Consider the following 26109-nt stretch of genomic DNA (forward strand, 5'->3'; position numbering starts at 1 on the left):
AAGTCCTATTTGCTTTGCTCACCAGCCCTGCTGAGGGGCTTTTAGTCCTTTTCTGTCTGTGCCTTGCCATCAGTCCCTCAGCTGAGGAGAAAATAGGCTAGGAGCGGCAGAAAGGCTCTGCTTCTGGAGTTATGAATGCAGAAAAGAACATGTTATTTGCATTTATCCCTTATCTTACCTTCCTTTTGTTCTAGTATTTTTTTAAAATGTCATGTAACTCTTTAAAACATTTGCAAGTATCAAGTTGGGACTTCAGTGGGATTATGCTTTGCAAAGAAGTTGTCTGCATCAAGATCATTGCAATGTAATCCTTTAATGAAAGTTTTCAGTGGATTGGTAAGTCATGCATAAGAATGAAAGACGGTGAGGATAAGTACCCTGCAGCAGAATTAAAAGAATTGGGGAAAGCTCTTAAAGTAACAATTCTTAACATTCCTGAAAAGGTAATTTCAAGTGCAGTTTCTTCATCGCCTGTTGCTGAGATTTTAAAATAGTTTAAGGAAAATTTTCAAGATTCAGTGACTTCTTAAAATTTGAAAGTGACAATTTTATTTATTCTCCCTAAGAATTTCAGTATTCTTGAAGTTCAAGAAGTTTTCAAAATGCTTTTGGCTAAATGATTAGGAGAGCAGAGCAACTTGTTATGGACCAAGGCATCATGTGATTACCTAATCCTAAACCAGGCAAAACTTTAAACAACGTTACTGTTGAAGTAAAAGTTTCTACAACTGTGATTAAGTGAGTATAGTAATAACTAGTAAAAAACAATACATGTCAAAGTCATTAATTATCAAAATACATGAACAGAAATGATTGTTATTGTGCAGTAAGAGTTATACTTACATTTTGAAAATTCACACCCGTGAGTAAAATTACAATTTTTGATGTTTGCATCGTTGCGCCCCAGAAACTGTATTATGGCGGATGCAACTGGTACACACAGTATGTATATTTAGAATTAAACAGAATGTGAAGTTAATGTTGGAAGATTGTTTGAAACATGATTTCATTTTGGTTCATACCTTTCATTGGCTTGTATTAATGTTTTTTGAAAACATATTTGAATTATGACAAAAAATATACGCACACAGTTAATTTGTGTTAACGTAAATTAATAAATGTAAAGAATTTGAAAGAAACATGTTGTTTTAAGTTGTCTCTTTAGTACAAGTGAAGTGATTCACAAAACCAAATCCCATTGCAGTCTGAACTTGGTGTTTGCATGTATTTTAAATAATAGTTACATGCACACCTTTTTTTTTTTTAAATTACAGTACCATATTTTTGGAAATACATGGGCAGAGGTCAGATTTGAAGAGCTTGAAACATAACTGTGCTGAATATATTGGTGTATTAGATAATTGGAAAGGGAATTTTATTGGCTTTGAAATGAGCATAGGATGAGCTCTGTATCTGAAGTAGGAAGAATTATGCCAATTTTTCTAGGTCAGCTTGTGCTCCAAAAGTGAATAGTTTTGACAAGTTTGGATGTCTGCTCTCAAAAATCAAGCAGTAAGGCAGTAAAAATTGCAGGAATACCTATTTCTAATGGGACTACAATTTCACAGAAAATCATTAATTTTTAAAGGGGTGTCAGATAAGTAAAGTAAAGTTTGTCCCACTATACGCCATGTAGGCGTTTGGGGTGAGTGGAGGTATAGCTCCTCTCTTCCTTGACCTCGGCACTAGATGGGGGTCAGTGGTCAGCATCACGCCCCGGCCGGCTTTACCCCCGGGAAAGGACCCCGGTACCCATTGGACAGGAGGCTGGGTGGGCCCCAGAGCCGGTCTGGACGCAGAGGCTAGAGGAAAAATCCTCTGTCCCCGTCGGGGATCGAACCCCGGTCGTCCAGCCCGTAGCTAGTCACTATACTGACTGAGCTATCCCGGCTCATAAAGGGGTGTCAGATTGGAAATGTATTTCTTCTGTGTTTTGATGTGGAATGGCCCATTAGTGATGTTTGCAGAGGTGGATCTGTTTTCTGTGGGAGTTGTTTAACTAGTGAACTAATAAGTAGATCACTGAGGTAACCTAATTTTGATGGTGATTGTTTGTTTTTCACTTACGTTTCATTTCTTTTCAAAGACAATCCAGAAGTTGTGTTTAAAACATACTGTAATTTTTGCTTGTGAATGTTGGTACATCGATTTTTATACCATATGTTTTTGTCTCATATGCTTATTTTCAGAGTAAGAGTGTGTTAGAACACAATCCCAAAGGGAAGTTTGTGATGGTGATTCCTCCGCCAAATGTGACTGGTTCATTACATCTTGGCCATGCCCTGACAAATGCAATTCAGGATGCTCTTACTAGATGGTAGTGACTTTTATTCTCTGATATGAATTCAAATTCATTTAATCTCTAATTTTCACCATGATTTATATAACCAGTGCTCTGTCCATTTTGTACTATACTACTGACACTTTAAGTGAATACATTACATTTAATCTATTTTTTGTTATTTTAATGTGAATATAGTATGTTCTTAAAGTTGTTAGGCAGTAACACTGCAAGTACTTTCTTATAGTACTGTAACTTATTTTAGTTGCCTAAAAGTAGTATTGCTGCCATCTTATACTGCATGAATGATACAGTGAATTTTGTATTAACAGGCATCGGATGAAAGGCCGTACAGTTCTCTGGAATCCAGGCTGTGATCATGCTGGTATTGCAACACAGGTTGTAGTTGAGAAGAGACTGTGGAGGGAAGAGAACAAAACCAGACATGACATTGGGCGAGAGAAATTCATTGAAAAAATTTGGGAGTGGCGTAGACAGTATGTATAATGACCTAAAAATATGTGTATTTGCAGCGCTTAACACTAATTTTTTGAAGGTCAAGCCATTCTGAATAATAATCAAAATTTGGTCCTTACCACAAAGAAAACACATTGCATCGCCTTCATGAAGATTATGTGGTTAATGCTGTTTGGGGTACTCATTCCGAGAATCACATGAATCCCGTAACTGCATTGTTGGCAAAATTCAGTGTTGCTGATTATTAAAGCAGGTGGTGTGTGTAGCTACTATTTGTCTTTATAGCGTGAAACAAGAATATTTAAATTCCTTGCATTCTCTAGTTTCTAATATCTTGGTGGTTCATACTGTCATTTATTAGTGTTAGTGCCTCTTTCCAGTCGTACTTCTTTAGAATCTCATTGTGTGCACAGTTTACTCTTATCCATCCATGCTTTAATACCATATGTTTGTACTGGCATGAAATACACATTGTTCGAAACAAAATGTTATTCCTTTTGTGACATTTCCTCTTATCCGTAATATAATTTGTCTTTCTCAAGTTAATTAACTCAGTTGCCCAGCAAACTGTTACATTACACTATTTGTTTGTATGCTGTTCTTGTTAATATTATCAGTTATTGCAGTGTATTTCATTCAGTATTTAGAATTTTGCTGTTGGTATAGAAAGTTTCCATAGTCTGTCTGCATTTATGATGCAGTATCTTCTTCTTCCGTTTCTTGACTGTTACTTCTTCTCTATTTTCCCATCCTTCCGGAGGTAGTTTCCACTCTATCATGATTCTAGTAATTCTGTCGTTCCATCCTGGTCTCGGTCTTCCTCTCTTCCATCTCTCTTTTGGTTGCCATTTCATAGTCTTTTTTGGTAACCTTTCCTCCTCTATCCTTCGCACGTGTCCGTACCAAATCAGTTGTCTTTTCTCTGTCTCCTCAATTATATCTCGATCCATCCTCATGATTTCTCTAATCCTTTCATTTCTCACTATCTCTCTTCTGGAAATTCCAGCCGCTCTTCTTAGGAAATCTGTTCCCATTATTCTCAACTTTTTTTTTTGTTCCGAGAGTTGCAAAGTTTCTGCTCCATAAAGAGCCACGCTTTGATGCAGTATGTAAAGGTTTATTCAGATACTGCATGCTTTTGTTGACTTAGTTATGTGGCTCTTATTTAGGAAATTACAGGAATGTCTCCACACATACACACACACACACATGCGCGTGTGCATACGTGCACGCAAAGGATACTGTAATTGTACCAAGAGCTGAAGTGTCATGACTTCAGAAGTGCTAATTAAAGAAGTGTATTGGTAAGAATAACACCTGTGACTGCTGTCCATACACTACGTTTACCTGGTTGTAATATACATTTGAGTTTGTTGTTCGTTTCAGGAAGGGTGACACAATCTATATGCAGTTGAGGAAACTGGGCTCCTCTTTTGATTGGTCAAGAGCCTGTTTTACTATGGATCCAAAGTTGTGTAGAGCTGTGACAGAAGCCTTTGTCCGGTTGCACGAGGAAGGGGTTATTTATCGCAGTAACAGACTTGTGAATTGGTCTTGCACATTGAAGTCTGCTATTTCTGATATTGAGGTTTGCTTATCAACTTAATTCTGGATTTCCGTTAGTCACCCAAGTTTTTTTAATGCTTAACGCTATTCTCTGTTTTGATTTGTTAAATTATGGCTAGTTGAAATTTTCACCACACTACTTCTGAGACTTTTTTATGTGGTGGGCCATAAACATATGCCTCTTTAGTCTACAGTAAGAATCTGCGAAATGTTTTAGCCATTAAGAGATGTTTATCATGTGACATTTCCTTTTGTGATGCAGAAACCTGTTTTCATTTTCTCCTGCCCAAATATACCATTTCCCTCAGATGATTTGCATGTTGCCAGTTTGTCGTACTGCTGTGGTCTGCATGGCAGGTAACCTGACAATAGAAAACTGTCACTGAATGTAGTTCAAGATTACAGTATTGTCATGTAATAGGGGGTTAAAAGTTGTTCAACACTAGATATTGCAACAAAATAGGAGTATTTACACTTGTTTGTGATGTAACATTGTATGGGTGTGAAACATGGTCTCTCACTTAGAGGAACACAGATTGCAGGTGTTTGAGAATAGGGTGTTGAGGATATTTGGGCTTAGGAGAGAAGACGATGGGGCATGGAGAAAACTGCATAATGATGAGCTTAAAAATCTGTACTCCTCCCCCAGTATTGTCAGGGTGATTAAGTCGAGAAGAATGAGATGGGTGGGGCATGTAGCGTGCATGGATGGGACAAGAGGTGTGCACCGGGTATTGGTTGGGAAGCCTGAGGGGAAGAGACCGCTGGGGAGACCTAGACGTAGATGGGAGGATAATGTCAGGCGGGATCTGTGGGAGATAGGAGTTGAAGGAGACTGGATTTTGTTGGCCCAGGACAGGGTCCGGTGGAGGGCTTTGGTTAATTCGGTGATGAACCTTCAGGTTCCCTAAGCCATCTGGTTGGTTGGGTCCACTATTTTGGAAGCCTGAGGGGAAGAGACCTCTGGAGAGACCTAGACGTAGATGGGAGGATAATGTCAGGCGTGATCTGTGGGAGATAGGAGTTGAAGGAGACTGGATTTTGTTGGCCCAGGACAGGGTCTGGTGGAGGGCTTTGGTTAATTCGGTGTTGAACCTTCGGGTTCGGTAAGCCATCTAGTTAGTTATGAGATGTAACATGTCTGTATGAAGTCAGTGACTCATCAAGGATCAAAATAAGAATATGGCATAGGTTGACTACTATTTTTCACTTTTTAAAAAAAGGTAGTGACAACTTATGATCATCTGTAGGTAATTTATTCCATTGGCAGTGTTTAGAACCAACCCATAACAGCTTATTTATATATGTTGGTTTAATTTAAGTTTTGTTTTGTGTCTTAAAGTTTTCATACAGGTTGACATATTTATTTTCAAAATTGTATGCACACACAGTAAACTATGAATTAATGTGGGTGGTGCTTGCAAGAGTGTAAATTGTGGTTTGTTGTTGGCATGTAAAGAATTTATGCTAATACATGGCTGGTAACAGGTTGAAGACATCATGTAAATATGAGAAAATGTTTAATTTCACAGTTGAGACAGTACTAAAGATGTTGAGTGTGTTGTAGTTTTTTTATTTCTGTATGTCCATGAAAACCACATCAATAAATATTAGGTATTTCCATACCTGAAAACAAGCTGTTTTCCAAATTTTATAAATTCTTGTTATATTGAGGTTGCACTTTATCATTTTTGGACATTTTGTAGACACAAATGGATAAATTTCACTGTCTGTCTTGGCATGTGTCTACATGAACAACTTGGTTGTAACTGGACAGATTTTGACTAAATGCAGTACATAGAAGTCTATATAAGGTGGAAACTTTTATTTTGAGCTACATTATTCCGTTAGTGTTCCCATCAGATGAAAAATGTTCTATGGCTTTGTTAAACTATTTATGTGATTCTGATATAATTTAGTATAATTAAACTACTCTAAAAGTTGTTGAGCAAATTACAGATTAGTGACACATTGGTGTATGTGTTGCCAACACTCAAAAGATGAAGAATGTACCCAAAATTTGCCTGTTTGAGCAAGCTGTCCCCTTTCTAATTTCAATGCACATTGGGCACCTAAAAGTACACTTTCGAGTTCAAGAATTTTTGTTCATAACAATTGCTCTATAGTAAAAATGTCTTCAGTTATTTGTTGCTACTCTCCAATTGCAGCCCAGCATCATTAATATTCCAAGTGGGTCTGTGTTGCGCATTTAACTTTTAATGTGTTTAAATCTGTCGCAGAAACTTATCTGCTGCTGGCAGCTGCTGTGTTTATCCTAAAACAGAAAATTTCGTGACCTGCCTAACTGTGAAAAACAATATTGTCTTACAGGTGGATAAAATAGAGTTGAGTGGACGTTCCTTACTCTCAATCCCAGGCTATGAAGAGAAGGTGGAGTTTGGTGTGTTGACATCCTTTGCGTATAAAGTAGATGGTAGTGAAGATGAGGTGGTCGTGGCTACCACACGTGTCGAGACTATGTTGGGAGACACGGCTGTTGCAGTGCATCCTGATGACCCGCGTTACAAGCACCTGCATGGAAAATTTGTTGTACATCCTTTCTGTGACAGGAAGTTGCCAATTGTGTGTGATGAGTATGTGGAGAGGGAATTTGGCACAGGTGAGAACTATTTTAGGCAGTGAAAAAACGAATTACACACCACATATTTGGTGAAGACATTAAGAATAACATCTTAAAGCTACCATCAATGTACACCTCACTTTTGATAAGGCTGTTGTCAAAATTTATGCAGTTGAGTGATTTGTGTGGAGGGTAGAGTGTTTGCGTACCACTTTTGCACTTTAAATAACACTGAAACATGTCACATGAAACTTGAAATTGGTTTAAATTTCTTTTTCAGGTGCTGTGAAAATAACTCCTGCACATGATGCTAATGATTATGATATTGGTAAACGTCATAATCTTCCTTTTATTACTATTTTTAGTGATGATGGAAATATCATCGGTGATTATGGATCATTTTCTGTAAGTAAACTCTTAAAACCCAAAATAACTATGAATTTAAATGAAAATTAAACTGAATAAATTGTCACCCTAATTTTTAGATTTTGAAATAAGGAATTGTCCGCAGTGGCCGCGTGGTCGCGGGGACTGTGGGTTCGAATCCCACTCAAGCCATGGATGTTTTTCTGTGTTGTGCTGTCCTGTGTACAGGTAGAGGCCTTGCGATCCCTCGTCCAAGGAGTCCTACCGAATGTCCATAGATCAAGCCAACTAATAAAAAGTTGGGGACCCGTAAAGGGTACCAGAAAATGTAGAAACATTGTTAAACTGGAAAAAGAAGATGGAATTTTGTGCCTTCTAGAAGAGTGTTTACTCTGCATATAGATTGTATTTTATGTCTGGTAGTTTTTCTTTTTACCAACGTTTGCAGTAAATTACTTTACTTTTAAGGTTGCCTTCTGCATTTTACATTTTGAAGTAAAAAATTCCCATATTACGTTTTATCATTTTTCTTCGGAAATAACGTTTAGTGATATTGTGATACGTAAGGAGATCAGGAATACATTATGTCCAATTTGTTATAGGGTATGAAAAGGTTCCATGCACGTAAAGCCATAACTGATGCTTTGAAAGAAAGAGGATTATATCAGGACACTGTAAACAACCCAATGGTGGTTCCAATATGTAGCAGATCAAAAGATGTTGTTGAACCACTCATCAAACCACAGTGGTAATGATTTTATAGTATCCATATACTCCATTTTTGTCTTATTTTCACCCTAAACATTACATGAATACATAATTAAAATCATCTATCTATATTTATTCTCACAAAGCACTTGTCAGATTCAGATGAGGTTTAATTTGCGTAATCTACACCACAATTCTTGAGTTTTATGTTGATTCATTAGAACTACTGCTTTACATAAAAGTGTAAATGGGTATCATATTTTTATGAAGAGAATGAGAAGTCGGGAACTATTTTGAAGGGGATATTACAGAACTAAATAAAAAATAAGGCAATTCGTTGAATGCTTTAAAAGTCTGGTTTTTTAGAAGTTCCTTGGGTGGCGTAACTGATGTTCTGTCATGTTGCTGAATCAGTAAATGGATTTAAATGAGAATTTAATAACATTGCAAATTATGCATTCAGAATGTCTGTATACAGAGCCTACCTTTCTTGCAATTAAGCAGGTTCAATAGACTTGGTCCTTTTCTAGGTATGTGTGAGAACAGCAGGTTAATACTCTTTTTGACTGTAAGAGGAATTTAAAGATAATTATTTTTTTAGTATTATTTAGTGTTCTGTCTGACGACAGGTCCATATGAACAGGATCCTTCCATCCTTTTCTCGGACTGTGACCTGTTCATATACGTTCTTGGCAGATGATCCAGAAGTGGTTTGCCATTGCCTTCTTCTGTGTAATTGTTGGGATGCCACGGAGAAACCGGGGAAGCCCCCGGAGGAAAACTCCGTGTTGCCTAGACCACGGCCTTGCCCAACACAAGTTATAAATTCGGGCACCGCCGGGAATCGAACCCGAGACCCCAGGATTACAAGGCCAGCGTTCTAACCGCTAGACCACCTTGGCGGCTTTAAAGATAATACAGTAAATAAATAAAATAAACAGCAATTCATGGAATTCATTGAAGATTACCAACAAATGAATATTACAAAGTTAAAATTCACTGGGTAGCGTTTGTTTTACATGTAGTAATTAACAGATGTGCACTCCTTTGTGTTGGACATACAATTCACATTATCCAACTACTCTTACAATTTAAGCTGTAGAATATGAAAACATGGGCATAGTACGAGATAAACACAGCAACAACGGTGGAATATAATTATAAGTGACATCATTTGAAAATGTTTCAAAATTTAATTATCTGGAAACAACAATTAGAAATGAGGTCCATGATAAAATTAAGAGTAGAATACATCTGGGGAATGCTTGCTTTTATTCAATTCAAAAACTGTTATCATCTCATTTACTATCAAAAACACTGAAGATCAGGACATATAAAACAATAATTTTGCCTGTTATCTTGTATGGTTGTGAAACATGGTCTCTTACCCTGAAGGAAGAACGTAAATTACAAGTGTTTGAACCTAGGAGGGATTAAATAAATGTGAAATTTAGAATATTGCAGAAAGAGGAATTGCATGAATTGAACAGGTCACCTAGCATAGTGACGATAGTGAAATCTAGGAGGCTTCATTGGGCTGGACATGTAGCACACATGGGGAGGCAGGGGATGAATACAGAATTTTGGTAGAGAATCCTGGAAAACGACCACTGGGCAGATCAAGAAGCAGATGGGAGGATAACATCAAGATGGATCTTAGGGAGGTGGGCTGTGAGGATGGAGTCCCCATCATCAGAACCCTGATGATGGGGACAGAGTTGGTTCCCGAAATGTCGGTTTACTACGGTAACGAGTTAACGCGACTGATTGCCCGAGAAGATTTTATTGATTGTACTCGCTGCGAAAGTCTCAAATCCTATATGACTGACATAGTTTACAACCTCTTGGAATACAGTTTGAGAGCTACACAATTGTGACAATGCTCTCTAAGTCTGTGAAGTCCAGAGTGTTAGACCAGCAGTTGACCAGGTCAGAAGAAGTTGCAGAGAATAAACCAATATTATGTGATGGACAGGAAGCAGCCAGAAAGTACATGAACAAGTTGATACCAAGGGCAGTGTTATTGTAATGTGCAGCGAAGTTGAAAGTGAATTATGTAGGCCGAGAGCTCAAATAAAGAGGAAACAATTTATGAACTATTTAAAGAAGTAACTAGGCATGTACTGTATTTGCATTTACATTGATAATGTGTTTAAATATGCATATTTTAAATGGTCTGCTAAGGTTTTTTGTTATATGAAAGTCAGTACATATTTTTCTTTAGGTTGCATAATTTTCATTTCCCTGATTTTACACTCTACTGTATTTTACGTTTCTTTTGAGGCATTCCCTTCAAAAGTGTAAAACAGAGGTTTCAGTGTATACTCTGTGACATGTATTGGTTTATTCCTGTTTCATCTGAAATGTAGATTTCATTAATTCATGTATCATATTCATTGTAACTTTAGTGATATATATTTTGTAATGTTCTGCTCAGAAATTCGGTGGTGACCTTACATCCAGCTTTGTGTTCACTAGGTATGTAAGATGTGATGAAATGGCAAAATCTGCAAAAGAAGCTGTAAGCAGAGGTGAACTGAACATCATTCCTGAACACCACAAAAAAATATGGTTCCATTGGATGGATAATATTAGGTAGGTTGTGGAGAGATTTATGAATGTTGATTTGAATACAGATTTGTGAATGTTTTGATCCTTAGCATTCATCAAACATGTTAGAAACAGGTTTTATGCAATTTGATTATTATGAGTTCATTTGTAGTCAAGTTGTTAAGAATTACCTCGCAGGGGTCTTCTGAACACAGTAATTAACTTTCTTTCACTATAAAGGTGGAAAATGTTTTGATTAGCTAAGTGACTGTCGGCCTGTGAACTTCGAATTGAGTTGAAAACATACTAACCTTCCGGCCCCACCTTCCGTAAAACATGATGTTTAGAGGAGTTGAGTTTGGTTATGGTACAGTGCAGACATGCTTCCAGGGTGTGTGTATGGGAGTGGATATTGGTACATATCTTTCTAGAATTGGCTCCTCTGTAGCAAATTACAAGAGGAAGAACACAATGGGAGGCTGGAAGGTGGAGGCAGATGACTGGCAGACCTGGTTTTGGGACTTTGTGTTGATTGTGGTGCTAGTTATTGGAGGAGCAGAGGTAAATCTTGTCTCACTAGTAGAGCAAGAGAAAATCAAATTCTAATATATATGTGAATCAAGAAAATGAGTCCAAAGTGATAAAAAAATTAGTAGAGACCCACAACCACGAAATGGCCAAAACGAAGAAGGGAACTAATGTCACAAATTTAAATTTTAAGAAACTGAAGTAAATGACAAAGTTTATAAGATATTGTAGATGCGTCATATTGTGATTTATATAGTATTAAAATATATTAAAATTAGCCGTCAATCACAATTTAATATTATTAAAAGATTAAAATATCATTTTACGTTCCCTATCGAGTACTCGATTTACATGTGGAACATACACGACATGTTTCGGCTATATATAGCCACCATCAGGTGTTATGTATTAAAACTTTTCACTGAATTACTGATTTTTTACTGATTTTAATGAGTACTCGATAGGGAACGTAAAATGATATTTTAATCTTTTAATAATATTAAATTGTGATTGACGGCTAATTTTAATATATTTTAAATGACAAAGTGATCAGTGATAACAAGGAAATCAAACAGTCAGGGAGACAAAATAGTTAAATAGTTGGAAAATGGGCATAGGTAAAATAGTATCCTGTTTTGGGTTGGTGAATGGGTGAGGGGAGAGCTACCTTGACACATCAGAAGTCACGGAGTTTCTGAGAACGAGCATGCAAGTGGAGACGCTAAATGGAAGCATTGACTGTGGCCATCTACAGAAAATATGGGGAGAGGGACAAATTCTAGTGAAATTAACCCTTTTCTTGTTTAATCTCGAAGTGGAAGGGCACACGGAGAATTAGGAATGAAAACCAGCTATGTAAAATGTTATCTCAGCACAAAAACTACTGTGTATGCAGTAGTACTATTAAGTTCTGGAATTGCTGTTCTGTCTGTCATTGATATCAACATGAGTTCTCACATTTAGTTGGTGATAAGAGTGTACTTTTGCAAATGGATTGCACTGTGTCAGAATGTGTGGCCATTTTGTCTTACTCTGGAATTCTTGTTGAATTCAGTTGTATGAGGCTGTTTACTGAATATGCATACAACATGTTTTGAGATTATTTTCTTTATGAGCAGTTCAAGAGAACAAAGAATTTCGAGTGTTCTAGAACAGCTTCTGAAACACTTGGTATGTTATGAACAGCCATTGGAGAAGTTGCTTTATCAAAAGTACAAATTACAGGTGATTTTCAAGATTTAAAAATGAATATTAATTTCTGTGGAAGAAGCAAAGTGTGGATAACCATCCATATACAGAATTGATGAAAATGTTCAAGAGTTACTTCATTAAGATAGGCATCCAGTCTTTATAATTTGAGCAAAAAAGCAAATCTTTCTTGTGAAACTGTCAGGGAATTTTATTAGAAGATCTGAACATGCTAAGCATCTCTGCCAAATTTGTTCCTAGTCTGTTAATGGATGAACACTGTTTTGTGCATGTCATGATCTACAGCCACACATACAAGATGAACTGAATTTCTTACAGTTATACGTTTTTGTGTTTGATTCAGAAACATAACCAGCATTCACTATTGAAACCTCCATACTTATCCTTGTCCAAAGGAAGACAGACAGGTTGGATCAAAAAAATTTTTATTTACATATGAAGTGAAGCTTTTGCGGTGACTGAAGTTGATGAAAGTTTCTCGGGCTACAAGCCACGTCAGGTGGCTGAACAGTGAACAAATTATCATCTTCTTTCAACGTTTTGAGAACAATCACTGTTCTCATCCTCAGGGCTGTTGTGCATTAGCTGATTCATCAGCCATGTGACACGGCTTGTAGCCCGAGAATCTTTCATCAAATTTTATTCACCTCTCTCTCTCTCTCTCTCTCTCTCTCTCTCTCTCTCTCTGCATTTTGATATCTTAAATTAAGGATGGTAAATGAGATAGTATTCATGTAATTTTGTAGGGAGCTTAGCTGCTGTTATAGGCAAGAAACTTATCAGAGTGTATTTTTCATACAGAGATTGGTGTGTATCAAGACAGCTGTGGTGGGGGCATAGAATTCCAGCATATTTTATTACTGTGGATGATCCTTCCATTCCAGCAGGCAATGTAAGTATAATATGCTGCAGTTGGTACTTGTTAAAGTCAGGAACACTAACGCAGGGTTTGCTCCATATACGAGGCGCGTCCTCAAAGTAAGTTTCCCTGGGGCCGTTTACAGAAACAAAACATAGTTTCATGGAAATATTTATTGCAACAGATACAGCAAGTGTCCAGCTATTTTTCAACATATTCGCCACCGGAATTGAGACATTGGTCATACCGTGGGACCAACTTTTGAATACCTGTGTCGTAGAAGTCTGCCGCCTGGGATTGGAACCACTGTGTGACAACCATCTCCGCCTCTCTGTCATTCTCAAAACGCTGACGCTGACCGGACAGGAATTTCTTGAGGTGTAGGAAAAGATGGAAATCACTGGGAGCGAGGTCCGGGCTGTAGGGTGAATGATTAAACACCTCCCAGCTGAACTCCTGCAGGAGACTTGCTGTCCGTCGAGCCGTGTGCGGCCTAGCGTTATCACTGACCGCACTTCACAGTCGGCGGGAGCTGGAATAAGAACCTCCATCTTCAACAGCTGCAACGATGCTACTGTGAGAACGCGGGCAGTACCGTTAGTGCATGCGCCATGCTACGTCATTGCTCTATCACGTACGCACAGTCGCTTCGCGCAATATAAGGTTTGCTAGCTGTGGGACGAGTGGGAAACTTACTTTGAGGACGCGCCTCGTATTTCATTTACACAATGAACTTTGAATATGCCTGTGTTTTGGGATGTTGCACCATATATTCTGGTAGAAGTATGCTGATGTTTCAGTAGTATTTGCTGCCTCCATCATCAGGGACGTGATGATTAAGGCAGTAAGTACCTCTGTTGGACTGTACTCTGGCAAATATCTTCCAGTCTGTAGGATTTGAGGATTTCACAGTAGTGAATCCAAAGATGGCTGTCTTCTGGATTATTGTGCTATGTAATCTGTTAAAAGTTTACCAATGTCTCGTGTCTTATCTATATATGACGTGGATGATGATATTTTTCCATAAAAAAAACTGCAAAATAAAGGTGTAGTGTATGAGTAAACACAAAGAAGTACAAATGGAATCTGTCACTGGTAGTATCTTGTCAGTGAACTACTGATCTTTGATTCTGTCTGGTGAGAAGCTCAGATTATAGGAGTAGATTAACTCTGGATAATAATTTGTAGCTACAACATTCTAACTGCTCTATGTTAACTTTGAATGATATATTGATGGCAAAATTTTAAATACAGGTTATTTACAGATAAGAAGGGAAGTGGTTAACTTTATCTTTTACAAACTAAGTTACATTTACAGCATGGTTAGTATCATGTTTAATTCAGGTTTCAATACATATTGTTAACTAGCATTATTCAGATAATTTGCGTACAATATTGTATGACTTTCAGCTTTCTCATTTGATTTACTCAGGAAATAGATAATGAATACTGGGTCAGCGGACGTAACAGAGAAGAAGCATTGGAAAAAGCATCCAAGAAATTTGGAGTTCCAAGTTCAAAAATATCACTTAAGCAGGATGAAGATGTCCTTGATACGTGGTTCTCCTCAGGCCTGTTTCCATTCTCAATATTTGGCTGGCCAGATGAGGTACTGTATTTTTTATTCCACACATATACAGAAAAAGTCCAGTGTAATGAGTATGGCATATGATGAATATGATGGAAAGTTAATTTATATGAGTTTTTTCATGCATAGTCAATTTAATAATGTTAAATATAGCAGTATCGTTGGTTGTGATGGGCATACTGTTTTATTATTTTTAACATAATGTGCACTTTTGAATGCTTTCCACAATCATGTAAATGTCCCTCTGCCATTGTGGTATAGTCGCTGAATTGTTGGTTTTTTAAAATGAGTTTGTTTGTTTTCTGTGATCATGTAAAATTACGTCTGACAACATGGATTAGTCCCAGCTATGATTCTGAGTCAGCTGCATCCTGAATATTTATACACTTACGCAGTTACCAGACATGTAGAAGTGAAGGCAGTAATGTGGCAGTTTGTCTGCAAATTGAAATTTTGGCACAATTTCTACTCAATCCTGATCTGACTGTTAGAGCCATCTAGTAGTGAATCAGGAGAGACTTGGGTGAGAAATGGCTGCTGAAGTTTGTTTACAAAACATCTTGTTTCATGCTCGTAAGGTTCTTTTACATGCCGTAAATCTACATGGGATCACCGAAGGAAGTTGTGCTATATATTTTCATCACCCTTAAAAATCCAAGCACGCTAACCACTAGTCCACTGAGGTCGATGGTATGAGTTACTACACTCATTAAAAATATTACATATTGTCATTAACCAACTTCTGTGGCAGCCACTTAGTTGCAGTAAGGTGTGAGAAGGGACCTGAAATTAGTATTAGAAATTTTCATATTAATTGGTTAAAAAGGACGTGGCCCTAGAAGCGAATTTGTTTTTAAGTATAATGATATATGGAAAACCTTAATTGAAAAAGGACCTGATATCAAAAAGAGTAATAAGTACATTTTAGTGCATTATGAAGAAGTGGTTAATATTGTAAATTTTAAATTTTAAATTATGATTACAGAGGAAAAGGTATAGTAGAGAAAATTCTTGTTCTTATCTCAATTTTCATAATTTTTTCCAAATGCTCTTTCTAAACTGAAAAAGACTTTCATGCACATGCTTACTTTCCAGAAGTTAGATTGCTTATAACATCATCATCATATTCATCAAGTATTAGGCCAAGTGGCCTGTTACGGTTTAATTTGCTTATAACAAGTATTCATAAAAGTAACATTCCTACCAAACATTATTGAACTCTTGTTACAACAAGTTTGCATTATGTTGAAATAAGGTATTAAGTTCATATTTACTTATTTGATGTTTCCATTTTTTTTTTCAGACGGAAGATCTTGAAGCATTTTATCCGGGAACACTATTGGAAACAGGACATGATATTCTTTTCTTCTGGGTGGCTCGGATGGTGTTCTTTGGGCAGAAACTCTTGAAAAAACTTCCGTTTCGGGAAGTATATCTCCATCCGATTGTTCGAGATGCTCATGGTAGAAAAATGAGCAAGTCCCTCGGAAATGTTATTGATCCAATGGATGTGATATCAGGTATCACTTTAGAGGTTAGTAGTGATAACGAATATATGTTATTTAGGCAGACAGCTGCCATCATGATCATCCATCTATATCTTGTATATATCTGCTTGTATTTATGTCTCTGGATGTTATGAAAATATCTGATTTTACACAGTTGTCAGAGAATTCTAACTTGAATTTTTAAAGTTAAATGAGTGTTGATGGCTTCGTAATGCATAAAAAAATGTGATATTCTTTTTTCTAGAACCTGCATCAACAGCTTCATAGCAGTAATCTGGATCCAAAAGAAATTGAAAAGGCTAAGGAGGGACAAAAACAAGACTATCCAAATGGCATACCAGAATGTGGTACTGATGCTCTGAGGTTTGCACTTTGTGCATACATATCACAAGGTTATTATCAGATGCATTACATCATTCATGTAAAAACTGTAAAGCTGTCCCACTATACACCATGCACTTGGGAGGAGAGGAGGTATAGCTCCTACTCATTGTTGACCTTGGCACTAGATGGGGGTGAGTGGTTAGCGTCATGCCCCGGCCGCGCGTTATGCCCAGGAAAGGACCCCTGAACCTATTGGATAGGAGGCTGGGTGGGCTCCAGAGCTGGTCTGGACTCAGAGGCTAGACGAAAGATCCTCTGCTCTTGTCGCAGATTGAACCCCGGTCGTTCAGTCCATAGCCAGTCACTATACTGACTATGTCGCATGTAACAAGTTAAATTCCTAGAATAACACAGAATATTATGCCTTTTAAATAGGTTCTACAAAATTTCATCACATAATTCCTGCACATTTTTTCCAAAGTTTTTTTAACCAAAAGCATGACTTGAGGATCCTTAAAAATAGACCATCATGGAAAACAAAGCTATCTATGTAAGTGAAACATTTTCTCTGAAAATCACGTCAAGCCCTGGAAACAGACGATGTTTTTCTTTTTTGTGCTACGTTACTTTCCATAACCTGTTTCATTAAATGCTGCACAAGTAAGTAAATTTTTGGCACAGTAATATATTAACCATCAGATCCACAGACAAGTTCTTTAACTTGGCTAGCTTTCCTTTTTAACATTAGAACTTGAATGCTTGACTTATGTGAGTGTTTCTCAACCTTTTTGGTACTGTGGACCCCCTCCTGAAAATTATCACATACATTTTAATTGAATGAAATGCATACAAATGAAAAATGTAGATTGAAGGTATAATTTCTTCACTGGTTTTTAATTCCAATGTGGAAGTAAGAAGTGTGATAAAAAATTTAGCAATATGGGTTCAGAAAATAAAATAGTAGAATACACTCAACTTATGGACCCCGTGTTGATATATGATAACTTATGTGATGAAATGCAGAGCACATCAAGGCCTTGCCTACTTTGGATTTTAAGTGTCCATGGTTTTCCATTTGTATCTAGTTTTGCCAACTTCAGTATTTTCTTTTCTGTATCTACATGTCTCAATTTGCGTACACACACAAAATGTTGACGACTTCTGAACTAAGGGGTTCACATTTTCTGGGGTTGGGACTGTAATGGCATCCAAAATCAAGTTACCAGTTTTTAGTATTTAGTATTCTATATGTAATGAACTGGGATGTGCTTCTTATTTGGAGGTGTGTGGTATTTGGATGGTTATGGTACTTACAGAAGGGGTCTGTTGTTTTAATTATTGTTATAAACTGTTTTAGGCCGGGATATCAATTTGGACATCCTTCGTGTTCAGGGATATCGATTCTTCTGTAATAAATTATGGAATGCAACAAGATTTGCCCTTATGTATTTGGGTAATGACTTCAAACCTAATCAGAAGATTGAGAATGGAAGTTTTGGAAGCACACACGAGAAAAACAAATGTGTAATAAACTCATCAGGCTTGAAAAATATTGAATCAGTAGTTTCAGAATGCATGCAGCATAAAGATTTGTTGCAGTCAGATGAAATTCAGGAAGTTCTGAATTTGTACTTTGGAGATCACAGCTACTTGGATGGGTTCACCCCGTCGCATGCTGATGTTGTTGTATTTGAAGCTTTTGGAAATAGTGGCGTGTGTAATGCAGGCATAATAGACAAGTATCCACATTTGCAAAGATGGCTTAAGCACATTGGCAGTTTTGGTGAAGATAGAAGCTGCTTCAGATCATCCGAATTGGCAAGTAGATGCAAGGTGGGCATGCCTGTATTTTGTCTCATATTATGTACGAGGCGCGTCCCAAAAGTAAGTTTCCCTGGGGCCGTTTACAGAAACAAAACACAATTTCATGGAAATATTTATTGTAACAGATACAGCAAGTGTCCAGCTATTTTTCAACATATTCGCCACCAGAATTGAGACATTTGTCATACCGTGGGACCAACTTTTGAATACCTGTGTCATAGAAGTCTGCCGCCTGGGATTGGAACCACTGTGTGACAACCATCTCCGCCTCTCTGTCATTCTCAAAACGCTGACGCTGACTGGACAGGAATTTCTTGAGGTGTAGGAAAAGATGGAAATCACTGGGAGCGAGGTCTGGGCTGTAGGGTGAATGATTAAACACCTCCCAGCTGAACTCCTGCAGGAGACTTGCTGTCCGTCGAGCCGTGTGCGGCCTAGCGTTATCACTGACCGCACTTCACAGTCGGCGGGAGGTGGAATAAGAACCTCCATCTTCAACAGCTGCAACGATGCTACTGTGAGAACGCGGGAAGTGCCGTTAGTGCATGCGCCATGCTACGTCATTGCTCTATCACGTACGCACAGTCGCTTCGCGCAATATAAGGTTTGCTAGCTGTGGGACGAGTGGGAAACTTACTTTTGGGACGCGCCTCGTATTTTACCCACTGGTTTTGTTTTGTTATTTGTTGATGTATACATTTTGGTTTCAGTTAACATCATCGTATGAAGGATCTGTATATACCCCGTTAAAAGCCTTGCACTTTCAGCCTCACATGTTTTATTATACATTAATATTACATAGCCGTTCATGTGATTTATTTTTTTCTAGGTGGTTGGGAATGAGACAGCAATGGACCTGTGGATGCTCAGTCGCATATCAGTAGCAGTAGAACAGTGTAATAAAGGATTTGAAAATTATGACTTTGCAATGGTTACTACGGCCTGTTACAATCTTTGGTTGTATGATCTTTGTGACGTATACCTAGAGTACTTGAAGCCAGTGTTTCAAAGCAAGGACAGTACAGCCATAGTTACAGCTCAGACAGTCCTGTATAAGTGTCTTCATGTGGGACTTCGCTTACTCTCACCATTCATGCCCTTTATTACAGAAGAACTATTTCAGCGGCTTCCCTACTCAACAGAACAGCATTCTAGCATCTGTATTGCACCATATCCTGATTTACATGAGGTATGTTGTTTTGAACAATTTTGAAATAATTCTTTGCTTTTGTGGCGTAAATGGTTTTGTAAAATATTGTTCACTATAAAATGTTATTCACGTGTTAGGTAGGTTGCAGATTTCTACAATGTTTCATTCCCAATTTCTCTTGAAGTGTGTTTATTTCATCTAATCAGCAGTACAGTTATAATACTATTTAGAGAGATAGAATTATTTTTTTCCTTCTATTCTGTTAAATGGTTTTATTTATAGATAAATATTTCATGTCATGTACTTTTTTTTATCAGGCACTTACAGAAAATTTGTGAAAGTTTGGTCATATTTTTATGTAAAATATGTATTTATTATAGTTGAGTGTGAATAGGTAAACATTTATTTTATAAATCCTTATCCTTTATTACTGTTGGTTTTCCACTTTGTGTGTCATTAAGAAATGTGGAGGCGTTAGAAATGAATTAATTTATTAGGCAAGACGTGGAGGAACACTACTAATTAGACAAGAGAATTTCATCATGTGGAGTTTAATTATTTGTACACTAGGGTGGCTGAATACTTTTTTTTATATGGGCACAACATTCTAATCGGACAGGAATAAATGAGAAGACAGTGTTAAAGTGGCTGTTAAAAGAAAATAATCTTTAAGGAATGATATGAGATGTGGATTGAATTCTTCAGACTCAGGATAGGAACTGTGATCTTGTGAACATGTTAATAACTAAGTTCTATAAAAGGCTGACAATTTCTAGATGAGCCGAATGACTATTTAGCTTCCAAAGAAGGACTGTGCTACTTGTAGTTAATAGATACTTTTCCTTATTGCTTATAGGTTGAAGAAATTTGTTGATCTTTGAAGGTAATGAATGGTCACCTCATATTTGGGTCATTTCTCCCAGGATTTTCTCAGTACTTGACATTTTACACTTTCTTAACTTTTCAGCAGCTCTCTGAATTTCAGTCTAATGAAAAATGTACATAAAATTTTAGGCAAGAAATGTGACAGGAAGAGACCACCTGTAAACACAGGTCAAAGAGTAATATTATGGTAGGTGTTTAAAAAATGGGCTTTTCAGGGTGGGTTGAATTTTATCTGGCTTATGATGAAGTCCAATGGAGGGTCCTTGTTAATATGTTAATGAATCACTGGGTTCCATAAAAGGTGTATAATTTATTGAGTAGCTAAGTAACTGTTAGCTTCTGAAGAATGACTCTTTTTATTTATTTATTTATTTATTAGGTTTTATTGAATTGGTATGTATTAAAATTAAATTTGACTGACAGTTTTTAGTGTGAAACTGCAGTATCAGATTTAATCAAAATTGATTGAGAAGTTTTTGAGGTAAAATATATGGACATTCACAACCTCCCATATATGAAGAATAAACAATTCTGCCAAAAACATATTTATTTATGGTTTATTTAATTACAATTTCAGTAGCTTGTATGTCAAATTATAGGATAGTTAATGAATTATAAAGGAGAAAGGATATGTAAGGATGCAGTAATTGCCCTATTTAAGGTTCTGTCCTGCATTTGTCTGGAGAGACTGAGCAAAACTGTGAATAATCTCAGGATAGCTGGTTTCCTTCTGGAGACTTTTAACGAGAGCCCACAGCTGGCCGAGACATGTAACACAAACCAAGTGTTTGAAGTTAGAAAGTTCTGTATAATCCAGCCCTTTGCATGATATTTACCACCTTATTTGATCACATCGTATTCTGTTCCAGTGTCCATGGAAAAATACTGAAATTGAATCTGAAGTTGAGTTTGCACAGAAGATTATCCACATTGTGAGGTCTGCAAGGTCAGATTACAATCTTCCAAACAAGGTCAAAACTGAAGGTAGGACTTAATATACTCATCATCTTTATCATATTAACCTTTATTGTACATGAATGCAGGATTTAAACCCCTGTACTATGGAGCTACGAGACAGGCTTTAAAATCTGGGATTAATGGTTTAGTGGTTTTATGCTGCAACACATAGCAGGTTGGGCCATACATAAACTGTGATGTACAGCTTATAAAGGTTAACAAAATTGTAAGGTGAAACACACATGAAAATACGACAGACAATTGGTATTGATTATGAAAGAAAATCTATTTACGGATACAAATACATGGTCACACTAGTAACAAAAGTACTTACTATGGTGCAGCATATACAAGGAAACAAAATTGTAAATAGTTTCAGTAATTTTAAAATTTTACATTTTATGGATCTACATGCTTTAGATTGTTTTGGTTTAAAATGTGACATTTATTGAGGTACTTTTAAAAACTATAACGAGTCTGGGATGTAGGGAAATATGTTGTTATTTCGCCACGCAGGATGTACACCCCATCTTCTATTTCTTCTATTAACATCCTCTTCTTCCAACAAAATTGCCATAATGATTAAATCTTCAATGGAAAATGAAAACTGTGCTGCCATAGCTGAACGACTTCAATTCGTCGAAGAGTTTTGTGCTCGGCCTCGTCCCGATTCCACGACGTGTATGTATAAATGGAGAGGCTTTTTTCTCAGGCTCGTGTCGTTATCATTACCTTCCTATATAAATAGACCCTAAATAGAAGTAGAATGATTTTTGGTAATGTTTTGTAATACAAGTTTTTTTTTAAATCAATCCTAGGATTGGTTTGCACCCCCATTACGGGGGTTTTACTTGTGAAGGTACCACGGTTGTTTCGAATACAAGTATTATTGTGTCTTAATTTGTTGCAGCTTACATACTATGTTCTGATGATATGTCTACAATTATGTGCAAATACCAGTCTGCTGTGTGTACCTTGGCTTATTGTTCGAAAGTGGAAGTTTGTGCCTCTCCACCACAGGGCTGTGCTATACTCACAGTGTCAGACAAGTGTGAGGTGCACTTATTACTAAAGGTGTGTACAGTAGTCATCATATACAAACTAGTCAAGAGACCATACTGTTGTGTATAAAATATGAGGACCTTGTGATATGGGGCTAAAACATTCAAACTTATCTAAACATCTCAGATTCAGGACCTGTCCTTATATGGGGCACATTTTTCAACATGCCAGCCTCAAGCTTGGTTCTGATAAATTTAAAACTTTATATAAGGAGTACCAGGTCCACAGCATCATTAGGAGACTATTTTCTGTCTGTGAATCATTATGATGCCATAACACTGCTATTAGTAGTAAAACACCTCAGAAATGGATATTTCATACATATAAAGATGGCATGGTCTGAATCTTGACTAATTATCATTGTGTGTGTCTTTACTACAATATTACACATCATGTGGGGAAGTGTCATTTTGTGTCATTCATGATTGGTATATAGCAAGGTGGTCCAACATTTTTCCTCGCTCGGGCCAGAATAGTTTTCCTGTTGTTGATACAATAACAATTTATACCAGTAGAACGTACATCTTACGCTTTTAAAGGCAATGGCTTTAGTGAGAGCACTGAGCAGAATGTTCTTTTACCAGAGACAGAATGTCAACTTCGAGAAAAATGGGTTTGTGCTAACTAGTAACAAATTAACTAATACTTTCGCTGGCCGCCAGTTGGACCACGCTGGTATATAGGATTTGAGGTTTTCACGAAGGTGAGTCTGAAGATTGCTGCCTTCTGGGTTGTTGCACCATGTAGTCTGGTAGATGTTTACCAACGTTTCAGAGGTCTTTGCTGCCTCCATCATCAGGGCAATCACAACCAAAATTATAATATGCTAAATGTACTAAAACTCCCAAATCTAACCTGTAATGAAAGTCCATCAATTTTTCTTGAATTTTTCCGTACAAACAGACATGTTGATCCTAATAGGTACATCTTTGCAACATTTAGCTGTGAATTTTGATAAAAACCATGTTTCATGCTATTTATAAGAGAGCATCAGCAATTAACATTTACGAATAGAAAATCTAGACGCAATACCAGAGTGAACACACCAGAATTGTTATGCTACACATACATTTTGTAACTACATATGTTATTCCTAAATTTTTATGCACAGTTGGTAAAAATTTATTTTTATATACAATAACTCTTTTCTCCTGCTGTTGATGTAATGCCCCATACTTCGTATTTTAAGAAATGGCTTCATTTGCAAACATGTTTTAAGTTACCATACTTAATTGCTCCCAGGAAATTGACTTAATCTACATATTCTTATTTGTATACAGGGACTTATTGATCCAGCCAAAGAACTACTGAAACTTCAAAAGAAACAAGACCAACTTGAACAACAAGTAAGCAAATTGAAGCAGGCAATGGCTGCACCAGACTACAGTATCAAAGTCCCGGAGGAAGTGCGTCTGACCAATACTGACAAGCTGACACAGACAGAAGGAGAACTGGTGCGACTCATATCTGCTATGACTGCACTTAAAACCATGCAGTAGTGTTACAGTAAAAGCGCTTCAGTCACTTCTGCATTATAAAAGTATTATTAGTCTATGGAACTAATACAGAAGCTTTTTGCCTCTGCAGAACAGATGTGGTTCCTCTGCAAGATGTATCATGTAGCAATCATGACACTGCTCTCTTGTACAAATGTCTTTTTCGTAGATAGTTACGGATTTCACCTAGCTTTCTTTAACTGTTGAACACTCCCTTTAGGTACATTTAATGTTTAAGTTATAAGGATTAACATAAATCTGCGAAGCTCTATTACCCATAGGTACAGTCCGTGTGGAACTGTAGACGGAGTTAATTTTATGTTCCTGTACTGGTATTATTCTGAAGAGAACTTTAATGGAGAAAATTTTACACAAGCATAATAGGCTTGAGATTGTACAAGGAATTAACTGTATGGAGCACAGTCGTTGTGAAGCACGTACTGTACTCAGTTAGTCAAGTAATGGCCCACCTTTTACGAAACCCAGAGGTTTGATATTACTGTGATCACAAGAGTCCGCTACCAGTCCTCATTCTGACACAGATGAATCCAGTTGATGCTCCCACCTAATTTTCATAAGAACTGTTTTAATAGTATCCTCCCAAATATGCCTGGTTGAGATTTCATTCTTGAATATAAAATGAAAATCTTCTGTTTGAGGACATCAGATGAGGTATGAGTGTCGCATAATGTTCATATTGACAACTGTGAGTGCCAGAGGATGTCGACCTTCTCTTGAACAGATGCTGTAACCTGAATACAAAATATGCATCTTTCGTTGATGAGTGTTATTCAAACAATACAGAAATAGGTAAGGAAACGTTAGCATAGTGGAATAGTTATGGCACATTTTCCAGAATTTAATCTTTATGAATGGTTGGGGAATTCTGCAGCTGGGATTCCCCACACAGGAGGCCCTAGGTGCAGAATTTGCCCACTCAGATGTCACTTCAGATCACAGACGTCTTCTAGGCAGACTCAAATCCCTTCTACATCAGGCACCTGCAGTGAACACTTTTGTGTTGCTAACTCGAGATCTCACCTACAAATAAATTGTAGATTTCTGTCTTCTGGGTTGTTGCGCTGTGTAGTCTGGTCGATGCTAACCAACGTTTCGGAGGTCATACTGCCTCCGTCATCATACTCATCGCCCTGATGACGGAGGCAATATGACCTCTGAAACGTTGGTTAACATCGACCAGACTACACAGCGCAACAACCCAGAAGACGGAAATCTTCATATTGACTGCTGTGAAAACATCAAATCTTACTTAAATAACATGTAGTATCAAGCCAAGGGAGGAAGGGTAAGATTAGAAAGATTTCTGGTCAGAGGCAGAAGGGTGTACAAAAGAAAGAGCAAAACCCAGAACCAGAAAGGGAATGAGCCTAAAAAAGAGAACCACTAAAGTATTTTAAAGTCCTGTCAAAAGAAGTATAATGCCAGTGACTGTACTGAACACTGCAATTTGATATCCTGAATTAGTCAGTGGATCTTAATAATTTTATGAAGAAGTCTGGCTTTTTGCATTTGGTGCAGATGAAATCTGACCATTCACCTAATAAGAATCTCGCTGTGGCAGTATAGTCGGGTATGGCAGAAATTATACTCTAAAGGTTTAGGTTAAATTCTTTTGTTGTGGACTGAGGTGTTAAATATGAGTGATCAGTGCAGCTGAATGGACTTTAAATCCATTAATTACCCAATTAGGTGAACTGAATGTAACTGTTACGAAACTGGTGTCTTTAAAAGTAATGATGTTTGTATAAATGAGCATATGCTTGAATGCAAAGGAATTGTGACTTTCCCGATTGTCTTCACAGTATACATTTTAAAACTGTAGTAATCATATTTAATATTAAATTATTTGAAGTAAACCATTTCTTCTTTAAGGAACCCTCGTATGTAACCTGACCAAAATAAACATGCATTTTCCACTGTCCTGTATTGTCTTATTGCTATGTTATGACCCTTAATGTTGTTGTAAAGTGTTTTATTTTTCTTGTGAAAGGAATATTTTGGGACTGGCTGCCTGGTCTAGCATGGATGGAAAATGATGTTATCCATTATCTTGGGTTACATGTTTTGGTACTTCTTGTGCCATCATCAGACCTTTTTTGTTGCATGTCATAACATATAGTTGCAATTTTTTGGATCTTCAAGTATTAAATTTAATATTAAATTGTTTAA

The 26109-nt window shown here is 37.1% G+C and overlaps 1 protein-coding gene across 1 annotated transcript in view; it reads left to right on the top strand.

Annotated features, from left to right (window-relative positions):
• ValRS (Valyl-tRNA synthetase) overlaps nucleotides 1-25860 on the top strand; it is a 30548-nt gene extending 4688 nt beyond the window's left edge. Inside the window, exons 3-18 of the mRNA XM_022062178.2 lie at nucleotides 2190-2317; nucleotides 2614-2778; nucleotides 4145-4346; nucleotides 6656-6944; nucleotides 7186-7310; nucleotides 7874-8019; nucleotides 10458-10574; nucleotides 13068-13158; nucleotides 14558-14734; nucleotides 16017-16247; nucleotides 16466-16613; nucleotides 17903-18378; nucleotides 19199-19558; nucleotides 21274-21388; nucleotides 22272-22435; nucleotides 23704-25860. Of these exons, the coding sequence (XP_021917870.1) occupies nucleotides 2190-2317; nucleotides 2614-2778; nucleotides 4145-4346; nucleotides 6656-6944; nucleotides 7186-7310; nucleotides 7874-8019; nucleotides 10458-10574; nucleotides 13068-13158; nucleotides 14558-14734; nucleotides 16017-16247; nucleotides 16466-16613; nucleotides 17903-18378; nucleotides 19199-19558; nucleotides 21274-21388; nucleotides 22272-22435; nucleotides 23704-23922 (3153 nt within the window). The 3' untranslated portion in view covers nucleotides 23923-25860. The remainder of the gene's footprint in view (nucleotides 1-2189; nucleotides 2318-2613; nucleotides 2779-4144; nucleotides 4347-6655; nucleotides 6945-7185; nucleotides 7311-7873; nucleotides 8020-10457; nucleotides 10575-13067; nucleotides 13159-14557; nucleotides 14735-16016; nucleotides 16248-16465; nucleotides 16614-17902; nucleotides 18379-19198; nucleotides 19559-21273; nucleotides 21389-22271; nucleotides 22436-23703) is intronic.
• The last annotated feature ends 249 nt before the right edge of the window (nucleotides 25861-26109 follow it).

The sequence above is a fragment of the Zootermopsis nevadensis genome, unplaced genomic scaffold (genome assembly GCF_977971745.1).
Source record: "Zootermopsis nevadensis isolate Lab colony 2312 unplaced genomic scaffold, Znev_1.0 Znev_ptg000011l, whole genome shotgun sequence".
Classification (NCBI taxonomy): domain Eukaryota; kingdom Metazoa; phylum Arthropoda; class Insecta; order Blattodea; family Termopsidae; genus Zootermopsis; species Zootermopsis nevadensis.